Genomic DNA, 22,901 nt, shown 5'->3' on the forward strand with positions numbered 1-22,901 from the left:
TATAGTTCTGGTTAGGTTCATTTGATGCCAACTAATTTTCTTACCCTCTATTCTAGTTTTTTCCTTCATAGCTTGTGCATTCTCAAGAGTCAGTGGTCTTTTGAAACTTTGGCTGGGTTATAACTTTGATTTACTTAAGTCCCTCCTGTACTCTTATTTACCTCATGACTTTGATGTGTATCTGTTTAGTGCCAGTTTGTGTGGCTAAGTTTTTTTTTTAATATTTATTTATTTATTTGGCTGCGCTGGGTCTTAGTTGCAGCACGTGAGATCTTCGTTGCCGTGTGCAAGATCTTTGTTGCGGCTCGTGGGATCTTCGTTATGGCATGTGGGATCTTTTTTTAGTTGTGGCATTTGGGCACTTTGTTGAGGCACACGGGACCTAGTTCCCTGACCAGGGATTGAACCTGGGCCCCTGCATTGGGAGCGTGGAGTCTTAACCACTGGACCACCAGGGAAGTCTCTGTGTGACTGATTGGTCATTTCTCTTCATAGTTTGCGGTTTAAAGGCCTAAGCATGGAGCTCAGCAGTAGTTCATTGTTCACACTGGGGTTTGTTTGTTTGTGTGTCTGTTTTTGCCACTGAGCCATTTTGTTGGTTGCTAGCTAGCTTGTGAATGGCTGCTTTTGGGTCCAGGTGATCACATTTGGTCGATTGGCAGTAGACATGGGGTCATATACCCTGGCTGTCTTGGACTATGTTCTCAGTATGGGCTGCGGTAGGATAACTTACTTTGGGATAGATCCATGGCCATTGCTTACACTGTGATTGATTGACATATTGAACATGAATAACTTAGTTGCATAGAATTCTGTTCAAGTATTGCATGGGTCATAGCAGCAGATGGAATTTAATAAAAACCACATCCTTTCCCTCGTTTCAATGTTTAATATTAGACTATGGTTAAGTTTTACATAAATATGCTAATATAAAAGTTTTTCTAGCGTCTCAGTGATACTTTATTGGGACTTTATTAGCTAAATAATATTTGGAAAGTGTTTTAAGAATTCCTGACTTTGTGTAGTGCTATGCCAAAACGCACTCTGTTGTGGGGGATTGATTAAGAGGTAATCGTATTGAGTTGGACCTCTGATAAGGAAGTATGGGTTTATTTTGTTCTGTAAGACATTAATTTTTCTGATAAAACCTTATATGTTTGCAACTTCCAAATATTCAAAACAATGATTTAGTTTTAAAATAGAATATTTAGAAATAATAAAATAATATATTTCTGGTTATAAAAATAAATCATGTACATCATAGAAATCTGAAAAGTTCAGAAAAGGAAAATTGAGAAGAAGCATAGGGCTTGTAGCATAGTGGATGGTTTAACTTTGAGAGCATTTTGTTTAAGTCAGGTGGAATCTCCAGCTTTGTGCATTATTACATTTGTAATCTTAGCTAGCAACTTACTTAGTTTCTTTAACCTTATTTTTCCCCCTTGGTTAAATGAGAACAGTTCCTTTGACTTTATCCAAAGGATTGTTGTGATGATTAAGTGATATAATGTGAATAAAGATCTTGATGTTGTGCCTGTCACAGAGGTTGTAAGTTAGCTATATTATTAATAGAAAGATACAATATTTCATTTAGCACACTAGCAATTGACATTTCTTTAACTAGTATAAAACTCAAGTTTCTTATGTGCCTGATTTTGAAAGTACAAATGATCTAGGAGAAGTTGATATTTCTGAGCTTTACAATAAGATTCAAGCCTCTGGGTTATTTTGATTTTGTTAAGTTTTTGAATGTAAAGACACCACATCAAGTAGAGAAATCACTGAATTTGGAATCAAAAGATTTGAGTCCACATTCTAAATTCTGCTATCAGTGTGATCTTAGGCAAATCACGAGCTTCTCTTGGCTTCACTTTCCTTATCTGTTCAATGAGGGCACCACCTAGGTGATTTCTAAAGTGCTTTTCAGGGTAAAAGTATTAGTTGAAAATCACGGAAGTACCAGAATTTTGAGTCTGCAGACCATTTGCAACCCCAAACTAGCATTTTAAGTGTTACATAACAAATCCTGATACCTTTTACCCTGTTTCCTAGCCTCTTTGCTGAGAAAAAACACTGTCTTCAGGAAGCAAGGATTCAGTGATAAAATCCCATAGCTCATGTAACATGACTGTCACAGCACCTGCCACATAGTAGGCTCCAGAAGAGAGTAGGTCTCCTTTTCTGTTGAGTTCCCTCCACCACTCCCTTTCCCCAGTGTATAGCCCTTTATGCGTGTCTCAAATGCAAGTAAGGTACATTCATTTTACTGGATGCTTTGGTGTGGGCCATAGATTCCCCTTCAGGATAGAGACACATTCTCTTAGTTGCTTGGGATCATGGCTGGCTCACCCAAGTTTATGTCCCCTTCCTGGAAGCCGCCTGCGTTTCATTCCTGGTTAATGGTGGGGGATGCAAAGAATCATCCTCTTGCCTTGATTAGAGACTAACATGAAGGGTCATTCTAGCTTCAGGACTCTTCGTGGGCTTAGCTGAGGCTGCTCTTGCAACTGTTATTGATCAGTACTGTTCAGCTTCTCCCTTGGCCCAGTCATGCTGCCTCTGTGCCTACACAGGTGTTCTTGAGAGCACTCCCCAGTAAACCTGCTTGCAGAGATCCGTCTCGGACTCTGTTTCCTTGGGAACCTGAATTACGAGTCATCTGCTATTTGGATAGTCTTTCTCAGGGATTTTTGCATCGTAAAAGATGATAATATTCAGCATGGATTTTAATTTTATCAATACTGTGTTCCACTTCTTTGAAGCTGACATTCTACATATTTTTTATAACAGGAATCCATAGCCAGTAGATTAGGATTTTTGTTAGATTCTGGAGTTTTTGCATAGTAGGTCTTCAAGCACATTTTGGGATTTTGAGTATGGCCCACAGATTCTCTGTTTAGGAAATTTTATTATTAGCGCCTTTCCCAGTTCTCTCAAGTGATTTTAAGACTTAAACAATGAAAAGTGGCGTGTGAGGCACGGGAGCTGGAGTGTGGGCCATCCTCCCTCGGGGTGGGGTGTAGTCGTCGTTTCCACACCCCCCCTACCCTCCCAACCCCCGCTCTGAGACAGGTAGGAGGGCTGCGGTGAGCCTTGAAGCCTAGGGTGTGGGCCCAGGTGGAGCCGCCGCAGGTGCAGATCTTGGAGGTGGTAACAAATATTCAGATGAGAATTCTGAAGGCCGAGGTGGAGAAGGGTTGCATGTGAACAGCAGTTGGACATGGGTCAGTCGGTCCTGAGAGATGGGCGAGCGCCTTTTTTAAAAAAAAAAAATAAAAAACTTTTAATTTTATATCAGAGTATAGCCGATTAACAATGTTGTGATAATTTCAGGTGGACAGTAAAGTGAGTCAGCCATACATATACATGTATCCATTCTCCCCCAGGTTCTGAATTCTTATTTTGAAATATTTTTGTGTCTGTCTCTCCATATTTATTGAATCAAGACACCTGATAGTCTAAACTTGCTTAAAATATGTGAATCAATTTTAATTATATGTTAGATATTTAATTACATGTTAGATATTTAAAAAGTGTTAGATATTAAAGTCTTTTATTCTTTCACTTAATATTGAGTTAATTGTATGATGTCTATAAACCCAATTTAGTTGCTAGTAACTTATCTATAATTAGTTTTGATTGTCTCAGTCTCTTATTGACTAGGCTGCTTTTTTTTTTTTTTTCCCTGACTGGACTGCTTTCATATACCTATTAATAACCACTAACTAAATTTTAGAGTTTTGAAAGTATGCATAAGAAAGCTAAGCATAGGGCTTCCCTGGTGGCGCAGTGGTTGAAAATCCGCCTGCCGATGCAGGGGACACGGGTTTGTGCCCCGGTCCGGGAAGATCCCACATGCCGCGGAGCGGCTGGGCCCATGAGCCATGGCCGTTGAGCCTGCGCATCCGGAGCCTGTGCTCCGCAACGGGAGAGGCCACAACAATGAGAGGCCCGCGTACCGCAAAAAAAAAAAAAAAAGGAAAAAAAGAAAGCTAAGCATATATAAAGATTGGAAATATATTTGACTTTGTTTCTATGGGCATGCTTTTAAGTTAGCCAGTTTAGGGCCCACATGAATCATGGAATGAGAATTTTGGAGCTAGAAAGACCCATGATCTTGTCCTGTCCCTGTAGTTTGTCATTGAAGAAGCTGAGATTAGAGAAATTAAGTGTACTCTGATGGGTATCAGAGAGATGGCCAAGAAATATTTGAGACAGTAGAGAGGATATCGAATTAGGACTTGGAAACCTAAGTTTTAATTGCAGCTCTATCGTTAGATAGCATGATGTCAGGTAAGCCAGTTGTACTTTATAGGGCTTCGTTTCCTCATCTATGGAGTGTTACAGCTGGAACATGATTTCTGAGACATTTTCCAGCCTTTTTTTTTTTTTTTTTTTTGCGGTACGCAGGCCTCTCACTGTTGTGGCCTCTCCCACTGTGGAGCACAGGCTCCGGATGTGCAGGCTCAGCGGCCATGGCTCACGGGCCCAGCCGCTCCATGGTATGTGGGATCTTCCCGACACGAACCCATGTCTCCTGCACTGGCAGGCGGACTCTCAACCACTGCGCCACCAGGGAAGCCCGTTTTCCAGCTTTTAAATTTTGATTCTCACCCCCCTTCTCTGGCATACTGTATTGTATGTATTGTAGTTTATGTCACTAGGTTAGGCAGGGAAGACTTAGGATGCGGAAGTGTATTGTGTGCTGGCACTTGAGAAATTTTGGAGTAGGCTGGAATCAGGTGCAACGGGGGAATATAGCCTCTTAGAGACACCTTAGAAAGACGAATAGGAATTGCACTCAATTCACCATTAATAATTTAACAACAGGGGTGACTATTTGATGCTTATTAAAGTCGTAGATGGCTCTAGGTTAGGCAGAACTGCTCACATTTAAAAAAATAGGAATTATTTTCAGTTGAAAGCTGATGTAAATGAATTAGGGTTAAATGTGGTATATTTGTAAAGAAGCTTACTATTGTACATGGTTTTATGATGGATAGAAAAGCATCTGTGGAGTTACATGGTGGGTCAAGGTCATATTGCAACAGTCTGAGTAAGCCTTCTACATCAGGAATTGATATAGATTGGGATATATTCGGTTTTAAGAAGGTAGAGAAATGAGAAGGATCTCAGAGGACAAAAAAAAAAAGTAATTACCAAAAATGAGTTGTAAACAAATTTAAAGTTGTTAGATTTGTAATGGAGATTAGAACAAAGAGTATTAGTGACCGTTTTCAAGGTTGAAGATTGAGAGCAAGCAGGAAAGGACTTAAGAGGCAAATTTTATATGAAGTTTGAGGCTGACAGGAGTTAAGGATTAGGAGTATAGAAGATATAAAGTGAAAAGTAGAAGGTCCTTCCCAGGAATCAGTGCTAATAGTTACTTGTGTATTTTTCCACAAAGTTTTAATGCATATATCCATTAACATACTATATGAATTTGATTTTTTTCACTTAATATAGTTTGGAGAGCTTTCAGTATCAGCACTTTCAGAACTGCCTCTTATTATTTGTTTATTTTTAATAACTACATTATATTTTATGTACGGATTATTAAAATTTAATCATTTCTCTATTGAAGGACATTTAGTTTGTTTCCAGTTTTGCTAATAAATAACACTGCAGTGAGCATGCTTGTATACATATATAGGTGGTCCTTTAATGAATTTGTCCACTGGGTAATTTCCTAGCAGTGAGTCATAGAGTATGCACATTTTTTGTATTTAGTCACACTCCCACAAACAATGTTTGAGAATGTTGGTTTTGCAATACTCTTTCCACCAATGGGTATTGTCAAAGAAAAAAAAATTTTTGATTTTACCCAAATACCCTGAAAACCAGATTGGCAGTTTAGTCTTCTAGTCTCTTGTTTAACTTAGAAAGTTAAAAAAGAAACAATGGAAAATAGAATAATGTAAATCTTGGAGTAGTTATAGTAATTCTTATTAATGTAATGATAAGTATTGTGTGTTAGTTAAACTCAGGGGGTATTTTTATTGTGTCCTTACTAGGAAATTTGATGAATACCTCATTCTTTATAAGGCTCCCATCCTCAGAAAGGTTCCTTTCTCTCTTGTGGAGAAGATACGACATTATATCTACTCTATCTAATTGTGTCTATTGCTGCATAATAAACCATCCCCAAACTTTGGCTTTGGCTTAAAACCACCATCATTTTATTTGCTCTAGATTCTCTAGATCAACAGTTTGGGCTAGGCTAAGCTGAATGGTTCTTCTGCTGGTCTCTCTTGGAGTTACTAATACAGCTGGAGTTATCTGTTGGTTTGATTGGGATGATAGTCTAACAGCCTCTCTCAGATTGCTGATAATATTCCTTGGTTCACATGTGTCCAAGGTTAGCCTGGGCTTGTGTGGTGACAGAAGAGTTTCCAGCAATGAGGGAGCAAATCCCATTGTGCACTCTACTTGTATGTTATTTGCTACTCTACCATCAGCCAAGCCAAGTCTCATGGCCAGAGTGCCCATGTGGGAGAGGATTACACAGGAGAATTGCAAGGGCATTAAAATATAGGTGTGATTCATTGAGAGTCATTACTGTAACAATCTACCACCACTTTCTTCTTCCTTGTATTGGTAAGTGTTACAAGAGAAGTATAAATAAGAGATATAATAGTTTAAAGTAGAGAAAGATTTCTTGTCTAAGGAAAGGTTTTATTGATGTCACTTAAGTTAGAAAGACTGATTCCATCAACAGTTGCAGACTGTTGAGTTTCCAGATTTTTAATTTCTTCTACATATATTAACTGACATTTTTCTGTAAAGAACTTTTCAGTTTAAACCAGGGCGATTTGGTTGCCATGAATTTCAGCGTATACTGGATGGTCAGGATAAATGCTTAATTCTTTTTCTTTAGTTATGAATGTTCAGAATAAGAATCGATACACTACTCTAGTAGTGATCAATGAGGCTTGCTTATTTGTCTTTTGACTTTCTCTTTCCTTGAGGAAAGAGAACTCATGGATTTTTTTTTTTTTTTGCCTTTTGATTTTTTAATTACTCAGAAAAACTTCATTTTTTAATTTAGCTTTCTGACTCTGTGCTTGTGCTTTCAACACTTTCACAACGATTTTATGTTCCTCAGTAAGGAAAGCGTGCTTGTTCCTGTCACGGACACATTTAAAACACACATGGAACCACCATAGGCCTGGCTGATATGTTTTTTCATTTTAGACAACCTTGTAAGAGCTTTAGGTCTCACAGCACAAACTCCTCAAAGTTGGCCTGGGCACACGCCACATGTGGATTTTGGTGCTTTCCCAACCTTCTTGGTATAAAGGTAAACACCAGGGGTTTGGGACAGCCTGGTTTTGTTAGAGGCTGTATTGTAGGATAGCCTACAGATGGTGTCTCAAACACTGGACCATCCTGAATGCCTCTAGATACCATCCCCGGAAGAGGAAGAAGCACTCATGGATTTTTTTTTCTTTTTTTTTTTTTTTGCGGTACGCGGGCCTCTCACTGTTGTGGCTTCTCCCGTTGTGGAGCGCCTCTCCCGTTGCGGAGCACAGGCTCCGGACGCGCAGGCTCAGCGGCCATGACTCACGGGCCCAGCCGCTCTGCAGCATGTGGGATCTTCCCGGACCGGGGCACGAACCCGTGTCTCCTGCATCGGCAGGCGGACTCTCAACCACTGCGCCACCAGGGAAGCCCATGGATTTTAAAATATATTTCATGAACTCAAGGATTTATATATATTTAGTGGGTTTCAGTCAATTGAGGTCAGTGTGATTTTTTTGGTATGCAAATTGTCCCAGCTTTACCTAGTAGAAGTGCCTTCAAGGTGACTTTTGTCATTTTGACAGGACCCTGTTAGTGTTTGATAACTTCCTTGCTTTGTGGCACAACATGTGCCAGGTTCATCTAGTAAAATTTCTCCTCCAGGCTGGAATCATCCATTTCTCCAAAGAGTCCTGGTTCCTTTTAATGGGGAATGCTATTTAAATACCACTGTCTGGGCACTTAGGGTTCTCATTGCTTCTGTGTTGTCATTGCTTTTAAGCATTTAAGATAAGAACTAGGATGTATATATATACACACATGTACCTATGGACAGATTTAAAAAGCAAAACATGAGTTCAAATTAAAGTATTTTTTCCTTCTTTGAGTTTATATTTTGAAATTTTATACTGAACATCTTGGCTCTTAACGTTAACATAATTATTTTTTCCTAAAAATATATATAACATAGCTTTAAAATAACAATACTAATATTACTGTTAATAAGCTTACTGAATCAGTTTTACTAATTTTTTTTAAGCAGTTCTTTTTGTCATTATACTATAGCTCGCTAAGGCTATAAAGTCAGAACGTTGTGTTCTTAAAACACTTGAAATAATTATATTCTTTGTGTGGCTATAGCATTAACTTGAGATTCAGTTAGGTTTAAAATTTTTTTAAAAATTGTAATATGAAATTTAGCATTTTTATCATTTTAAAGTATAAAGTTTAGTGGCATTAAGTACATTCATATTGTTGTGCAACCATTAAAACTATCTATTTCCAGAATGTTTTTATCATTCCCAAACTGAAATTCCGTACCATTAAACAACTCCTTATTCCCCCTACCCCAGCCTTTGGCAACCACTGTTTTACTTTCTGTCTCTATGAATTTGATTATTCTAGGTACTCGTATTAGTGGAATCATACGTATTGGTCCTTCTGTGTCTGGCTTATTTCACTTAGACTAATGCTTCCTGGGTTCATCCATGTTGTAGCATGTATTAGAATTTCCTTCCTTTGAAAGGCTGAATAATATTCTATTGTATGCATATACCACATTTTGTTTATCCATACATCTATCGGTGGACATTTGGGTCGTTTCCACCCTTTAGCTATTGTGAATGCTGCGATGAACATTGGTGTACAGATATCAATTCGAGTTCAGTTAGACTTTAGCTGAGGTTTTAAATAAATGAGGATTATTATTAACTAAGCTAGAGAACATAGGAGGAAAAGAAAACTTTTTCCCTGGGGTGGTAAAGGGTTGAGATAAGTGGTTTGATTTTGGAAATGATTCATTTGAGGTGCTTTGGGAAATCAATTAGAAAGCAACTGGAAATGTGGTATAGAGATATAAGGTGCTAAATTAAGTCTCTCTTTTATAGTCCAGGTGAGAGATGATGAAGTCTTGAACTGAGTTAATGGCAAAGGAGATGAAGAAAGGATAGATTCAAAATTTATGTAGGTGATTCAGTTAACTTGGTGATTGGATGTGAAGGTTGAGAAAGAGGGGAGTTAAGGGTAATGCTTTGGATTTAAGCAAGATGGGTATGTGATGTTTCTGTAAGTTCAGGTAGAGAATGCAGATGGATAAAAGGTTTATGAGAGCAGATAATGAATTTGGTTTTGAATAAAATGACTTTAGTGTGCTTTCATGGTACTCTGGTAGAGATATTTAGCAGGAAAGGAAAATATGAATTTGAAGTTCAGCAGAGATCTGGATTAGATTTAGAATTTTATTTTTGTCTGCATTGGGGGATAAGTAAAGTTAAGGGAATAAGTGAGATCACCTAACAGTGTATGGTAAGCTAAGAGGTTGAACATGAAAATTCCCTGGAAGCCCTGGAATGCTTTCCATGAAATAAGAAAATTGTCATTTGCAAGTATACCTTTTCAGTTCATCTGTATGTGCAAAGTTCTTAGTTCTTAATAGTAAGAAAGAGGTAGTGAGGGCCCTAAGAAATCTTTGATTATTCATTTATAGTACAAGGATCAGGTAATGTATTTGAAGCACCCTTCTATTTTTTTTTTGATAGATTTATTTGTTTTATTTTTGGCTTCATTGGGTCTTCATTGCTGTGCACGGGCTTTCTCTAGTCGCGGCGAGTGGAGCCTACTTTTCGTTGTGGTGTGTGGGCTTCTCATCGCGGTGGCTTCTCTTGTTGTGGAGTGCGGGCTGTAGGCGTGCTGGCTTTAGTATTTGTGGCACGTGGGCTCAGTAGTTGTGGCTTGTGGGCTCCAGAGCGCAGGCTCAGTAGTTGTGGCATGGGGGCTTAGTTGCTCCAGGGCATGTGGAGTCTTCCCAGACCAGGGCTCAAACCCGAGTCCCCTGCATTGGCAGGTGGATTCTTAACCACTGTGCCACCAGGGCAGTCCCAAAAGCACCCTTCTTAAGGTCTGATTATAATAGATGGCTTTTCAAACTTCTTGAATTTGTGAAAATTTTCCTAATTGGTCTTTATGGTGGGAGGAGGGTGAAACAGAGTGACAAAATCAATGCTGAAAGTTACATTTTATAAGAAATTCTTGTCCATGTCTTATAAGTCTCCAAGGTTTTGAGGTTGTATGTCATTTAATTTCTAATACTTGTATCCTTTCCAGTTTCAGAAATAATTTTGCTAAGTATAAGGTGTGTTTAGTATCTTACAACAATTTTTTTCAGAGATTTTTGTAAAAGCAATATTTTATTTCTAGTCAACTCACCTTTTTCTGGCAATTAATGTGTTGCTAAGTCAGCTTCTGCTGGTTTGCCTTGTTCCCAGTCTAGTTTCAGCTAGAGTGGTATGGGTTGTGCATTTGCTTATTAAGCATTTGCTACATCTCTTCTGTGTGCAAAGACTAGTTATCCTTTTAGTTGGTTTTAGTGCTTTGAAGATAGGTATGATTTAGAGATGAGGTTCTTTATTTTTAGTAGCAATTAGGTTGTAAAACTGAGTTATGTTCTCAATGAACTTATTGCTCTCTTCCTGCTTGACCTTCTTTGTAGTGAAGTCATATTTAGGGGGAGAGTTATATGTAGGGAGAGTATGTTGAGTTTGGAAGCTCTGACTCAGTGTATCACCAGATGTTAGAAAAACTTTTGTTATTCACCTATAAAATAGGTGTTTTTTATATGCTACTAGATGTTTGTTTTGATTGTTTTTCTTTGCTATTAGATTTTCTGTCATAATTGGAAGACATAGCTATTGGTTGCTTTGGATTACAGCAGTGTAGTTATGATTCTCACAAGTAGATTTTTAAAGTTGTATTCAATAAACAACTAGTCTGAAATAGATAAAATGTATTTTAAAGAAACTTCATGTTGTTAAAACTTCTTTGACATCTATTCTTATTTGGTTGAAATAAATACTTTGAATACCATATAACCTTTTCCCCACATGTTTTCAAATTTTGATCTGTTTGGCTGACACCACTAAGCATTAATGATAAGTGTTTGATAACTCTAATCATTTGGATCTTTTGCTAGCCCAAATATTTTTTAATTAAAAAAATCTGAAAATTAAAAAAAAATATGACCACACTAATACAAATTTTTGAGAGGAGATGGGTAGGTGGTTAACTAAATCATCAGCACAAATCTTATTCTTTCAGCAACATAGAGGAAAAGTAGTAATAACAAAAATAGCCCTGATGTAAAACATCAGTCTTCTGTGACCTTTCAATCTCTGTGTTTATATTTTTACATAACTGAAATCATAATATATCATAAATCATAATATATCATAAATACCATAAATCATAATATATACAAAGTATAAATACTTCGTATTTTGCCTGTCTTACAAATTCAACATTATATCACATGCGTTATAATTTCTTTGCACAATCTTCACCCTTGTCACTTTTAAAAACAATTTAAAAAATTAAAAAAATTTTTTGGCTGTGCTGTGTGGCATGTGGGACCCTAGTTCCTTGACCAGGGATTGAACCTATGCCCCCTGCAGTGGAAGTGTGGAGTCTTAACCACTGGACCGACAGGGAAGTCCCCCACCCTTGTCATTTTTAATTGTCAGTTTTGTTGAGTTGGGTATGTCACAATTTAGTTAACCTGTTCTTTGTTTTGAACATAGTTTTCTTGTAATTTTTCACTTAAAAATTTTAAGAATTATATGTTTCAGGTGTGTAGCATTATGATTTGACATCTGTGTACACTACAAAGTGATCACCACCACAAGTCTAGTTGCTGCCCATCACCATACAGTTGACCCCCTTTACCCATTTTGCCCACTTCCCAGCTCCCTTTCCTTCTGGTAACCACTAATCTGTTCTCTGTATCTGTGAGTTTGTTTTAGTTTTATTTTATTTGTTCATTTGTTTTTTTTTTTTAGATTCTGCATATGAGCAAAATCATCTGGTATTTGTCTTTCTCTGTCTGACTTATTTCATTTAGTATAATACCTTCAAGGTCCATCCATGTGGTCCCAAATGGCAGAATTTCATTCTTTTTTTTATGGCTGAGGAGTAGTCCAGTGTGTGTGTGTGTGTGTGTGTGTGTGTGTGTGTGTGTGTGTGTGTGTGTGTGTGTGTGTGTGTGTGTGTGTGTGTGTGTGTGTGTGTGTGTGTGTGTGCGTGCGCGCGCCATGCCTTTTATCCATTCATCCTTAATGGACACTTAGGTTTTTTTTCATATCTTGGCTGTTGTGAATAATGCTGTAATGTATAGGGGTGCATGTATCTTTTTGAATGAGTGGTTTTGTGTTTTTCAGATAAATAGGCAGAAGTGAAACAGCTGGGTCATATGGTAGTTCTAGTCTTAATTTTTTGAGGAACTCCATACTGTTTTTCATAGTGGCTGCACCAATTTATAGTCCCACCGCTAGTTCAGGGTTCCTTTTTCTCCACAACTTCTCAAACATTTATTTCTTGTCTCTTCTGACAAGTGTGAGGTGATATCTCATTGTGGTTTTGATTTCCATTTCCCTAATAATTAGTGATCGTGAACATCCTTTCATGTGCCTGTTGGCTGTCTGTGTGTCTTCTTTGGAAAAATGTCTGTTCAGGTCCTCTGCTCATTTTTGAATTTGGTGGTTTTTTTGTTGTTGAGCTGTATGAGTTTTTTGTAGATTTCAGATATTAACCCCTTATCCGATATATGGTTTGCAAATGTCTTCTCCCATACAGTAGGTTGCCTTTTTGTTTTGATGATGGTTTCCTTTGCTCTGCAGAAGCTTTTTAGTTTGATATAGTCCCATTTGTTTACTTTTGCTTTTCTTTCACTTGTCTTTGGAGTCAGAGCCACAGAAACATTGCTAAGACTGATATCAATGAATGTTAACCAGACTAATTGTGATGATCATTTTGCAACATATACAAATACTGAATCATTATGTTGTACACCTGAAACTGATATAATATATGTCAAATATATCTCAAAAATTGTAAAAAAATCTCTTATTTAAAAAATAAATAATTCATAAAAACCAAAACCAATAAAACTCACGGCTTAAATGACAAAAAAAAAGACTGTTATCAGTGAAGTTTTCTTCTAGAAATTTCATGGTTGCAGGTCTTACATTCAAGTCTTTAATCCATTTTGAATTACTTGTTTCATTCTTTTGCATGTGGCTGTCCGTTTTCCCCAGCACCATTATTGAATAGACTATCTTTTCTCCATGGTATGTTCTTTGCTCCTTTGTCATAAATTAATTGTCATATGTGTGTAGGTTTACATTTTTGGACTGTCAGTTCTGTTTCATTGATCTGTGTGTCTGTTTTTGTGCCAGTACCATACTGTCTTATTACTGTAGCTTTATAGTATAGTTTGAAATCAGGGAGTGTGATACCTCCAAGCTTTTTTCTTCTTTCTCAAGATTATTTTGACTATTTGGGATTTTTCTGTGGTTCCATACACATTTTAGAATTATTTGTTCTAGTTCTGTGAAATATGCTGTTGGAATTTTGATAGAGATTGCACTGAATCTGTAGATTGCTGTGGGTAGTATGGACATCTTAACAATATTAATTCCTCCAATCCATGAACACAGAATATCTTTCCATTTGGTTGTGTCTTCAGCTTCATTCATCAGTGTCTTACAGTTTTCACCGTAACAGGTCTTTCACCTCCTTGGTTGAATTTATTCTTAGGTATTTTACTCCTTTTGATGCAGCCATACATGGGATTGTTTTCTTAATTTCTCTTTCTTTTTCTTTTTCGGCCATGCCGTGGCACGTGGGGATCTTAGTTCTCCAACGAGGGATCAAACCCGTGCCCCCTGCAGTGGAAGTGTGGAGTCCTAACCACTGGACTGCCAGGGAAGTCCCTTAACTTCTCTTTGTGATAGTTTGTTGTTGGTGTGGAAATGCCACAGACTTCTGTATGTTGATTTGGTACCCTGTGACTTCACTAAATTCATTTATTATATTATTAGTACTGACGTGTGTGTGTGTGTGTGTGTGTGTGTGTGTGTAGTCTTTAGGGTTTTCTATATGTATCATGTCATCTGCAAATAGTGACAGTTTTACTTTCTGATTTGGAAACCTGTTATTTCCTTTTTTTTTTTTTTTCCTAATTGCTTTGGCGAGGACTTCCAATGCTATGTTGAAAATAAGTGACAATAGTGGGCATCCTTGTGTTGTTTCCTGATCTTAGAGGAAAAGCTTTCAGTTTTTCATTGTTCAGTGTGATACTAGCTGTGGATTTGTCATATATGGCCTTTATTATGTTAAGGTATATTTCCTCTCTACCCACTTTGTTGATAATTTTTATCATAAATTGAATTTTGTCAAATGCTTTTTCTGTATCTATTGAGATGACCATATAATTTTTATCCTTCATTTTGTTAATGTGATGTATCATGTCGATTGATTTGTGGATGTTGAACCATCCTTTCATCCCTGGAATAAATTCCACTTGATCACAGTGTATGCTTCTTTTAATGCATTGTTGGATTCAGTTTGCTAACATTTTGTTGAGGATTTTTGCATCTGTATTCATCAAGGATATTGGCTTGTAATTTTCTTTTTTTGTGGTCTCCTTGTCTGCTTTTGGTATCAGGTTAATGCTGGCTTCATAGAATGTGTTTGGAAGCCTTCCCTTCTTTTCAGCTTTTTGAAGAATTTGAGAAGGATAGGTATTAAATCTTTGAATGCTCTGTAGAATTCGCCAGTAAATCTGTCTGCTCCAGCCTTTGATTTGTTGGGAGATTTTTGCTTACTGTTTCAATCTCCTTACTAGTAATTGGTCTATTCAGATTTTTCTATTTCTTCATGATTCAGTCTTGGAAGATTGTATGTTTTTAAAAATTTTCCCATTTCTTTTAGGTTGTCCAATTTGTTGGCATATATTCATAGATCATGAGAGATCCTTTGTATTTCTGTGGTGTTAGTTATAACATCTCTTTCATCTCTGATTTTATTTATTTGAGTCCTCTTTTTTTTTCCTGGTGAGTCTAGCTAAATGTTCATCAATTTTATTTATCTTTTCAAAGAATCAGCTTTTAGTTTCATTGATCTTGTTTTTTTTTTATTTTTTTAGTCTCTGTTTCTGCTCTGATCTTTATTATTTCCTTCCATCTACCAATTTTGGCATTTGTTCTTCTTTTTCTAGTTCCTTTAGGTGTGAAGTTAGATTGTTTATTGGGGATATCTTGTTTCTTGAGGTAAGACTGTATTGAATTTAGTCCATTTACGTTTAAGGTAATTATTGATAAGTATGTGCTTATAGCTGTTTTGTTAATTGTTTTCTGGCTGTTTTTGTAGTTCTCTTCTCTCTTTTCCTTTGTGTTTTGGTGTGGTTTCTTTTAGTGTTTTGTTTAGATTTTCTCACTTTCTTTTGGGTACTTACTATAAGTTTTTTCCTTGTGGTTACTGTGAGGTTCACCTATAACATTCTATGTAAGTAGTAGCCTGTTTTAAGTTGCTAGCAACTTAAATTAGAAATCATTCCAAAGCTTTATCTTTTTACTCCCTCCCCATGTTTCCTAATTTTGATGACACATTTTACTTTTTATTTTATGCATCCTGTAACTAATTATTGTAATTTTAGTTATTTTTAGTACTTTTGTCTCTTAACCTTTGTGCTTACTTTATAAGTGATTGATCCTCTGCCTTTATCATACATTTACCTTTAACAGTGAGATTTTTACTTTCATATGTTTTCTTATTATTAATTAGTGCCATTTCTTTTCAGCTTAAAGAAGTCCCATTAATATTTCTTGTTAGGCCCGTTTAGTTGTGATGAATACCTTTAGCTTTTGCTCATCTGGGAAACTCTTGATCTCTTCGTCAATTATGAATAACTTTGCTGTGTAGAGAATTCTTGGTTGGTAGTTTTTTCTTTTAGCACTTTGAATATGATCTGCCACTCCCTTCTGGCTTGTAAAGGCTCTGCTGAAAAATCTGCTTGTAGAGTTACGGGGTTTTCCTTGTATGTAACAATTTGTTGCTTTTAGGATTCTCTCTTAATCATTTATTTTTACTGTTTTAATTGTAGTGTGTCTTGGTGTGTGTCTCTTTGGGTTCATCTTATTTGGAACTCTCTGTGCTTCCTGGACCTGGATGTCTATGTCCTTCCCCTGATTAAGGATGTTTTCAGCAACTATGTCTTCAAGTAGGTTTTCTGTCCCTTACACTCTTTTCTTTCTGGTACCCGTATAATGCAAATGTTATTCTGCTTGATGTTGCCCCAAAGGTCCCTTAAGGTTTCTTAATTTTTTATCTTTATTTTATTTATTATTTTAAAAAGATATTTATTTCTTTGGCTGCATCGGGTCTTAGTTGTGGCATGCCGGATCTTTGTTGTGGCATGCGGGATCTTTTGTTGCTTCTCTCTAGTTGTGGTGCGTGGGCTCTGTAGTTGCTGTGCATGGGCTCCAGAGTGCGCAGGCTCAGTGGTTGCGGCACATGGGCTTAATTGCCCTGCGGCATGTAGGATCTTAGTTCCTCGACCAGGGATTGAACCTGCGTCCCCTGCCTTGGAAGGCGGATTCTTAACCACTGGACCACCAGGGAAGTCCCTGTCTTCACTTTTTAAGATACTTATTTCATTTTCCTGCTCTGTCTGGGTGAGTTCCATTGTTTTATCTTCCTGCTGACTGATTTGTTCTTCTACTTCACCCAGTTTGCCGTTGAACCCCTCTAGCATATTTTTCAGTTCAGTTATAACTTCTGTTTGGTACTTTCATATATTTTCTATCTCTGTTGAAGTTCTCAATGTGCTAATTTTTTCTTCATCTGAGTTTGGTTAGTGTCTTTATGACCATTACTTTGAACTTTTTATCAGGTAGATTGCTTATCTCTGTTTTGTTTAGTTCTTTTTTTGAGGTTCTAACTTACTCTTTTGATTGGAATATCTTCCTCTGTCTCCTCATGTTGCCTAATTCTTTGTGTTTGTTTCTATGTATTAGGTATATCAGCTCTCTCTCTTAGTCTTGAAGGAGTGGCTTTATTTAGGAGATGTCGTATGGGGCTCAGAAGCACAATCCTACCTAGCCACCAGAGCTGGGTGCTCAAGGGGTATCTCCTATGTGGGCTACATGCAGTTTGTGGGGCCACAGCTGCCTTGGGGTGCTGGTGGGTGGGGCTGTTGCTTGGGCAGCTATGAGGCCCACCTGAGGTGCGGGGGTTGGCAGTGCTCTCTCACCCCTGGTGGGATGTGCCCACTGGTGCTAATAGGTTGGGTGGAGAATTCCAAAGTGGTGCCTTCCAGCACCAGTATTAGCAAGGTAGCCTGAGGTCACATAAATGGCTCCTGCCAGTGACTCAGCCCGTTTGGAGCATTCCAACTGGTTCCTGCCTCTCTAGCAGATGCTTCAAGATTAGTAGGTGAGTCCCCTTTACCTATGGTCTTATGCACTTTTCAATTTGGTGTTTTTGCACTGGTTTTCAGGTCAAATCAGTCTGTGTGCAAGTCTTTTAAGAGCAGGTTTTCTATTCCCTGTAGCTTTCCTGGACATATTTCCCGTTGGTTTGCAAAACCAGGTGTTTTGGAGGCTCATCTCTCTTGTGCAGGATCTAAGGGTTGGGGTGCCTGATGTGCTCAAATCCCTTGTTCCTCAGGGAAAGGATCCATGCCTTTGTGGTCCCTCCCAATTGTGGATTGCTGAAGCTGAGGTGTGGTTTTCATATCTTGGCCTGTCCTACGCATCTCGCATCTCGTTGCTGTCCTTTTATTTCACCCTTTGTTGTGGAGGTTCTGTTCATTCAGTTTTCAAATCCCTTTCTGGGGGAACTGTTCCATATGTGGTTGTACATTTGTTATGTCTGTAGGAGGAGGTCAGTTCATGATCTTTTTATGCCACCATCTTGAACTCTCCCACAATTTTTCACTTTTATAAATAATGCTTTGGTTGGAATGCCCATTCATCCCTGCCTGGAAAAGTTTTGATCAAGCTTCAAGCCCAGAAACAGTGCTTGTTGGGTTTACGGCTTTAAAAAATTGTTATTTATGGCAGGGGGTAGTAGCTTTGGCCAACTTTCTGAGTTCCCACAGTGGGCCTGGCTTCTTGTTACCTATCACATGTAGGGTGTTTTGGTTCCTATTATCTCATTAGAACTTGTTTGCCTCTATCTACTTTAGTTCCCAAACTCTATACTCTGTGTATTTGTTTTATTTTTTGTCCACTGAAATACTTACCTTGTGTTTGAGCATACATCTACAATTTTAACATTAAAAAAATTTTAATCAGCTATTGATCATTGATTGGAGCTGAGGCAGCTTAGTTTCTATGCTATCTGTGAGTGCAATCTGGACTGGAGTTGTGGACACTCTCTCTTTACCATGGCATATTTCAATGCTTTATATCCCTTACCCTATTCCACATTATCAGTTTAACCTATTTAATACCTGTTTGTGTGTCTATTACTTTATTTCAAACATATGTATTTTTTATCAAATACAGTGTTCTTATTTCTGCCCTTTCTGCTCTTGTGCATTTTTTTCATCTATTTGGAATGATTGTCATTTTATTTAATTAAATTTAACTTCAAGAAATAAGATTTTTTTCAATTACCACAACTTGCATTGATCTCTTCTTTCTCAGAATTCTGCTCACATTCAGAGCTCCCCCCTTTAGCATTTAATTTTTTTCAAATTGTTTCATATCTCTCTTTTTTTTTTTTTTCTTTTTGCGGTATGCGGGCCTCTCACTGTTGTGGCCTCTCCCGTTGCGGAGCACAGGCTCCGGATGCGCAGGCCCAGCGGCCATGGCTCACGGGCCCAGCCGCTCCGCGGCATATGGGATCCTCCCAGACCGGGGCACGAACCCGTATCCCCTGCATCGGCAGGCGGACTCTTAACCACTGCGCCACCAGGGAGGCCCTCATATCTCTTTTTTTACACATTAGCTTGGTTTCCCCAGCCAAGTTGTATAGTCTACCTGAAGGCTTGCTCCTTGTTTCTCTTACATTGTCCTCATACTCAGTGTCCTCCGTTTGGCATGCAGAGCTTTATAGAATGTTAGGTGCTTCATGGGAGATGGATAAATATCTATTGAAGAAACCATAAACAAAGTGAATGTGTTTTGTACCTTTTAGTCACTGTAAAAGATATCTAAATTATGTAATAATTTTCCTAAAAAACACTACTTGGAAGATATTTATCCCCTATCATTTTAAGTTTTTAGCACAAATTATTCTTATCCCATTGTATTTACAAAGTAAAACTTTTTATAAGTGTAAATGTTAGAATGCTTTATATTGTTTCCTCAGGGTCATTGTTACTGTAATTGCACTTCTCATTGAAGTGATGGGATTTTGACAGCCTAATAATAGAAAAAGAAGTTCTTAGACAATTTAGCAACAACCTGAGGGAATGAGGGAATGTGTGTAAAATATGCACATCAAAAGCATCTCATGGTGATTTTATTTTTTCTTCTTTTTTCCCCATGCTTCTTGGGCTTACTTAGGTCTGTTTACTAGGATTATTTTAGGCAAATTTAAGGAAGGGTATTTTTGGTGATGATAATAGGATTATGTAGATATTTCTGTGAATTGCTTGTTCTCAGGCAAGGTAAATCTCAGGTGAAAAGCCACCTGGACTCTGGAAAAACTTAGGATACAGAAATGGGGAAAGTAGTTCTTGGGAGGTACAGCTTTTGTTTCCAGTGCTTTTGGGGATGGGATCAGTAGTTTTAAAAACCATTATGATGTGAAGCTCTGAAATGTTTTTTTTTTTTTTTTTAATTTTATTTTACAAATTTAATCAGTTATACATATACATATGTTCCCATATCCCCTCCCTTTTGCGTCTCCCTCCCACCCTCCCTATCCCACCCCTCCAGGCGGTCACAAAGAACCGAGCTGATCTCCCTGTGCTATGCGGCTGCTTCCCACTAGCTATCTACCTTACGTTTGGTAGTGTATATATGTCCATGCCGCTCTTTCACTTTGTCACAGCTTACCCTTCCCCCTCCCCATATCCTCAAGTCCATGCTCTAGTAGGTCTGTGTCTTTATTCCCGTCTTACCCCTATGTTCTTCATGACATTTTTTTTTCTTAAATTCCATATATATGTGTCAGCATACAGTATTTGTCTTTCTCTTTCTGACTTACTTCACTCTGTATGACAGACTCTAGGTCCATCCACCTCATTACAAATAGCTCAATTTCATTTCTTTTTATGGCTGAGTAATATTCCATTGTATATATGTGCCACATCTTCTTTACCCATTCATCCGATGATGGACACTTAGGTTGTTTCCATCTCTGGGCTATTGTAAATAGGGCTGCTATGAAAAGCTCTGAAATGTTGATGAGTCAAAATGAATTTCTAGTTTTATACAGTTATTTATATTAAGTATATAATTAAAATGCTCTTTAATTTTTTTACTATTTACTTTTTTGTCACATGCATGAGTATATCATCAAATTCAGATAGCAGGCTTTATAAATTCATGTCTCAAGTATATCATTTTGAGAAAGAATTTTGCTTTGTTTTTTTGGAGGAAGGTAGCTGATGTAATAGTTCAAACATGAGAATGTTGTGGATGTTAAGTGAACACAATAAAGATATACTCTGGATAAGTTTAGAAAGTTTTAGAGAGTTATGTTTTGGGAAAATATGATAGGAATGTAGATCATCCAATTTAGACAACTCTGATTTTTTTTTTTTTTTTTTTTCCCTGTACGCGGGCCTCTCACTGTTGTGGCCTCTCCCGTTGCGGAGCACAGGCTCCGGACGCGCAGGCTCAGCGGCCATGGCTCACGGGCCCAGCCGCTCCGCGGCATGTGGGATCCTCCCGGACCGGGGCACGAACCTGTGTCCCCTGCATCGGCAGGCGGACCCCCAACCACTGCGCCACCAGGGAAGCCCTGATTATTTTTAATATCAAAAATTTCTCAATGTAAAAGTAATTTAACTGTGAATCTAAAATTCTGAAAAAACTGTAGCAAAAACAAAAACTGAGAAACTAAAGACCAAAAAAACCCATAATTGCTTCTTGCTAAAGAAATTATTGTTTGCATTTTGGGATATTTCCTTTGAATCTCTTTTCTTATATAATTAGTTTTTATACATACTTATAATCATAGTATACACGTTATTTCATTTTTTCTGTGCACTTTTTATAATCCTTATTTTAATTGATTAATTTTGAAGTAGTACCAGTTCATCCTTCTTTGGCATTTATGTTGAATATGTAAGTGATGTACAGGGTGTTCATGTTTTGAGACAGATGTTTAGTGATTTGTTCTCAATCTTGGGTGCTTGAGGTATATCTCAATGGAGATGTCAAGCAGTATGAGTTAGTGATTAAGAATCGGACTGCTGAAGTTAAAATCCTTTCTTCCACTTATTAGCCATGTGACTTTGGGCAAGTAACTTAACTTCTACACCTTTATTCTCTCTTGTGTAATGTAGGAATAATGATAGTGTGCACCATAAATATTTTTGGTAAGGATTATTGAGTCAGTTCTTGTGCTCTGAATCTGTGTTTTAGCCAATATTTTACTAGATTTCCAGTTCCTTTAATGCCATACCTAAGTATAATGAATAATGTTAGATGATAAATGTTGCAGGAGAGGGAAAAAAAGGCCTTTAACCCTCCAAACTGTATATTTGATGATGGAATATTAAGTATTGGAAACAGATTGGTAATCGTTGGCATGGGTAGTAGATGGATGGGTGACTAGATAATGTGGCCTGTGTTGATCTTTTTAGCTCCCCTCAAATCATTGTAGTTCACTTGATGTAGTGGGGAGCAATGCAAGAGGAATTAGAATTTCAGCATTTTAGTTCTGCTTCTTTCTGATTTTTGTTAACAGTAGAATCTTGAGAAGTCCCTTAGCTGCTTTGAATTTGTTTTCTCATCTATGGATATAACATTTTACCTGTCTCTCTCAGATGTCTTTATGATTAAATAAGATATTCTGTAAAAGTGAGGTGAAGATGATAAAGCACTATATACAAAAGTAAACTTTTTATTAATTTAAAAAGACTAAAGCTGAGAGAAAGCAGATAGAGATCTTGGTACAGTATTAGGTCCAGTCAGTCTTTAATAAAGGATAGCTTCTAGTGCTGTTTGTTATTATTATTATTATTTTTGCGGTATGCGGGCCTCTCACTGTTGTGGCCTCTTCCATTGCGGAGCACAGGCTCCGGACGCGCAGGCTCAGTGGCCATGGCTCACGGGCCTTGCCGCTTCGCGGCATGTGGGATCTTCTCAGACCAGGGCACGAACCCGTGTCCCCTACAGCGGCAGGCGGACTCTCAACCACTGTGCCACCAGGGAAGCCCCTGTTTGTTATTATTGAGAGGACATCTACCTTTATATGTAAGGCTAGCCCTGATTACTTTGAGGTTATTAAATAGTTTATGAATATATTGTTGATATTTACTTTGATTTTTTTCCCCCTTTCTGCTTGTGTTTCAGACTCCTGGGAGAGTTGGCTCTCAAGGTTCTGATTTAGATTCATCATCAGCTCCTATAAACACAGCGGATGTCAATAATGAAAGCTCTTCAGAGGTATGAAAATAATAATTTGGCAATAAATATTGTTTTATTTAAGGAAAATATTATTTAAGGAAAAATAGCAAATATATGGAGTAACAATTGATAATTTTAACTTTTGTATGGAAAGGTCTCATAAATCTTTCTTACAAATTGGAATGCAACTTTTGAATCTCACTTGTAGATAGATAATAGTGCTTATTTGTGAGACTGCAAAAGTGTATATTAAGACTGAAAAATAATATTGACAATTTATCTTTAATGTTAAAGTCA

The 22,901-nt window shown here is 37.6% G+C and overlaps 1 protein-coding gene across 4 annotated transcripts in view; it reads left to right on the forward strand.

Moving 5' to 3' along the window:
* Positions 1 to 22,901, forward strand: part of EEA1 (early endosome antigen 1) — a 148,428-nt gene that overhangs the window by 12,836 nt on the left and 112,691 nt on the right. For all 4 annotated transcript variants that reach the window (XR_009533772.1, XR_009533773.1, XM_060112102.1 and 1 more), the window contains exon 2: positions 22,551 to 22,643. Coding sequence is in view for 2 of the 4 variants with exons in the window: in XM_060112102.1 (XP_059968085.1) it covers positions 22,551 to 22,643 (93 nt within the window). In the remaining 2 variants the exon portion in view is untranslated. The remainder of the gene's footprint in view (positions 1 to 22,550; positions 22,644 to 22,901) is intronic.

This window comes from Mesoplodon densirostris, chromosome 11 (genome assembly GCF_025265405.1).
Source record: "Mesoplodon densirostris isolate mMesDen1 chromosome 11, mMesDen1 primary haplotype, whole genome shotgun sequence".
Lineage (NCBI taxonomy): Eukaryota > Metazoa > Chordata > Mammalia > Artiodactyla > Ziphiidae > Mesoplodon > Mesoplodon densirostris.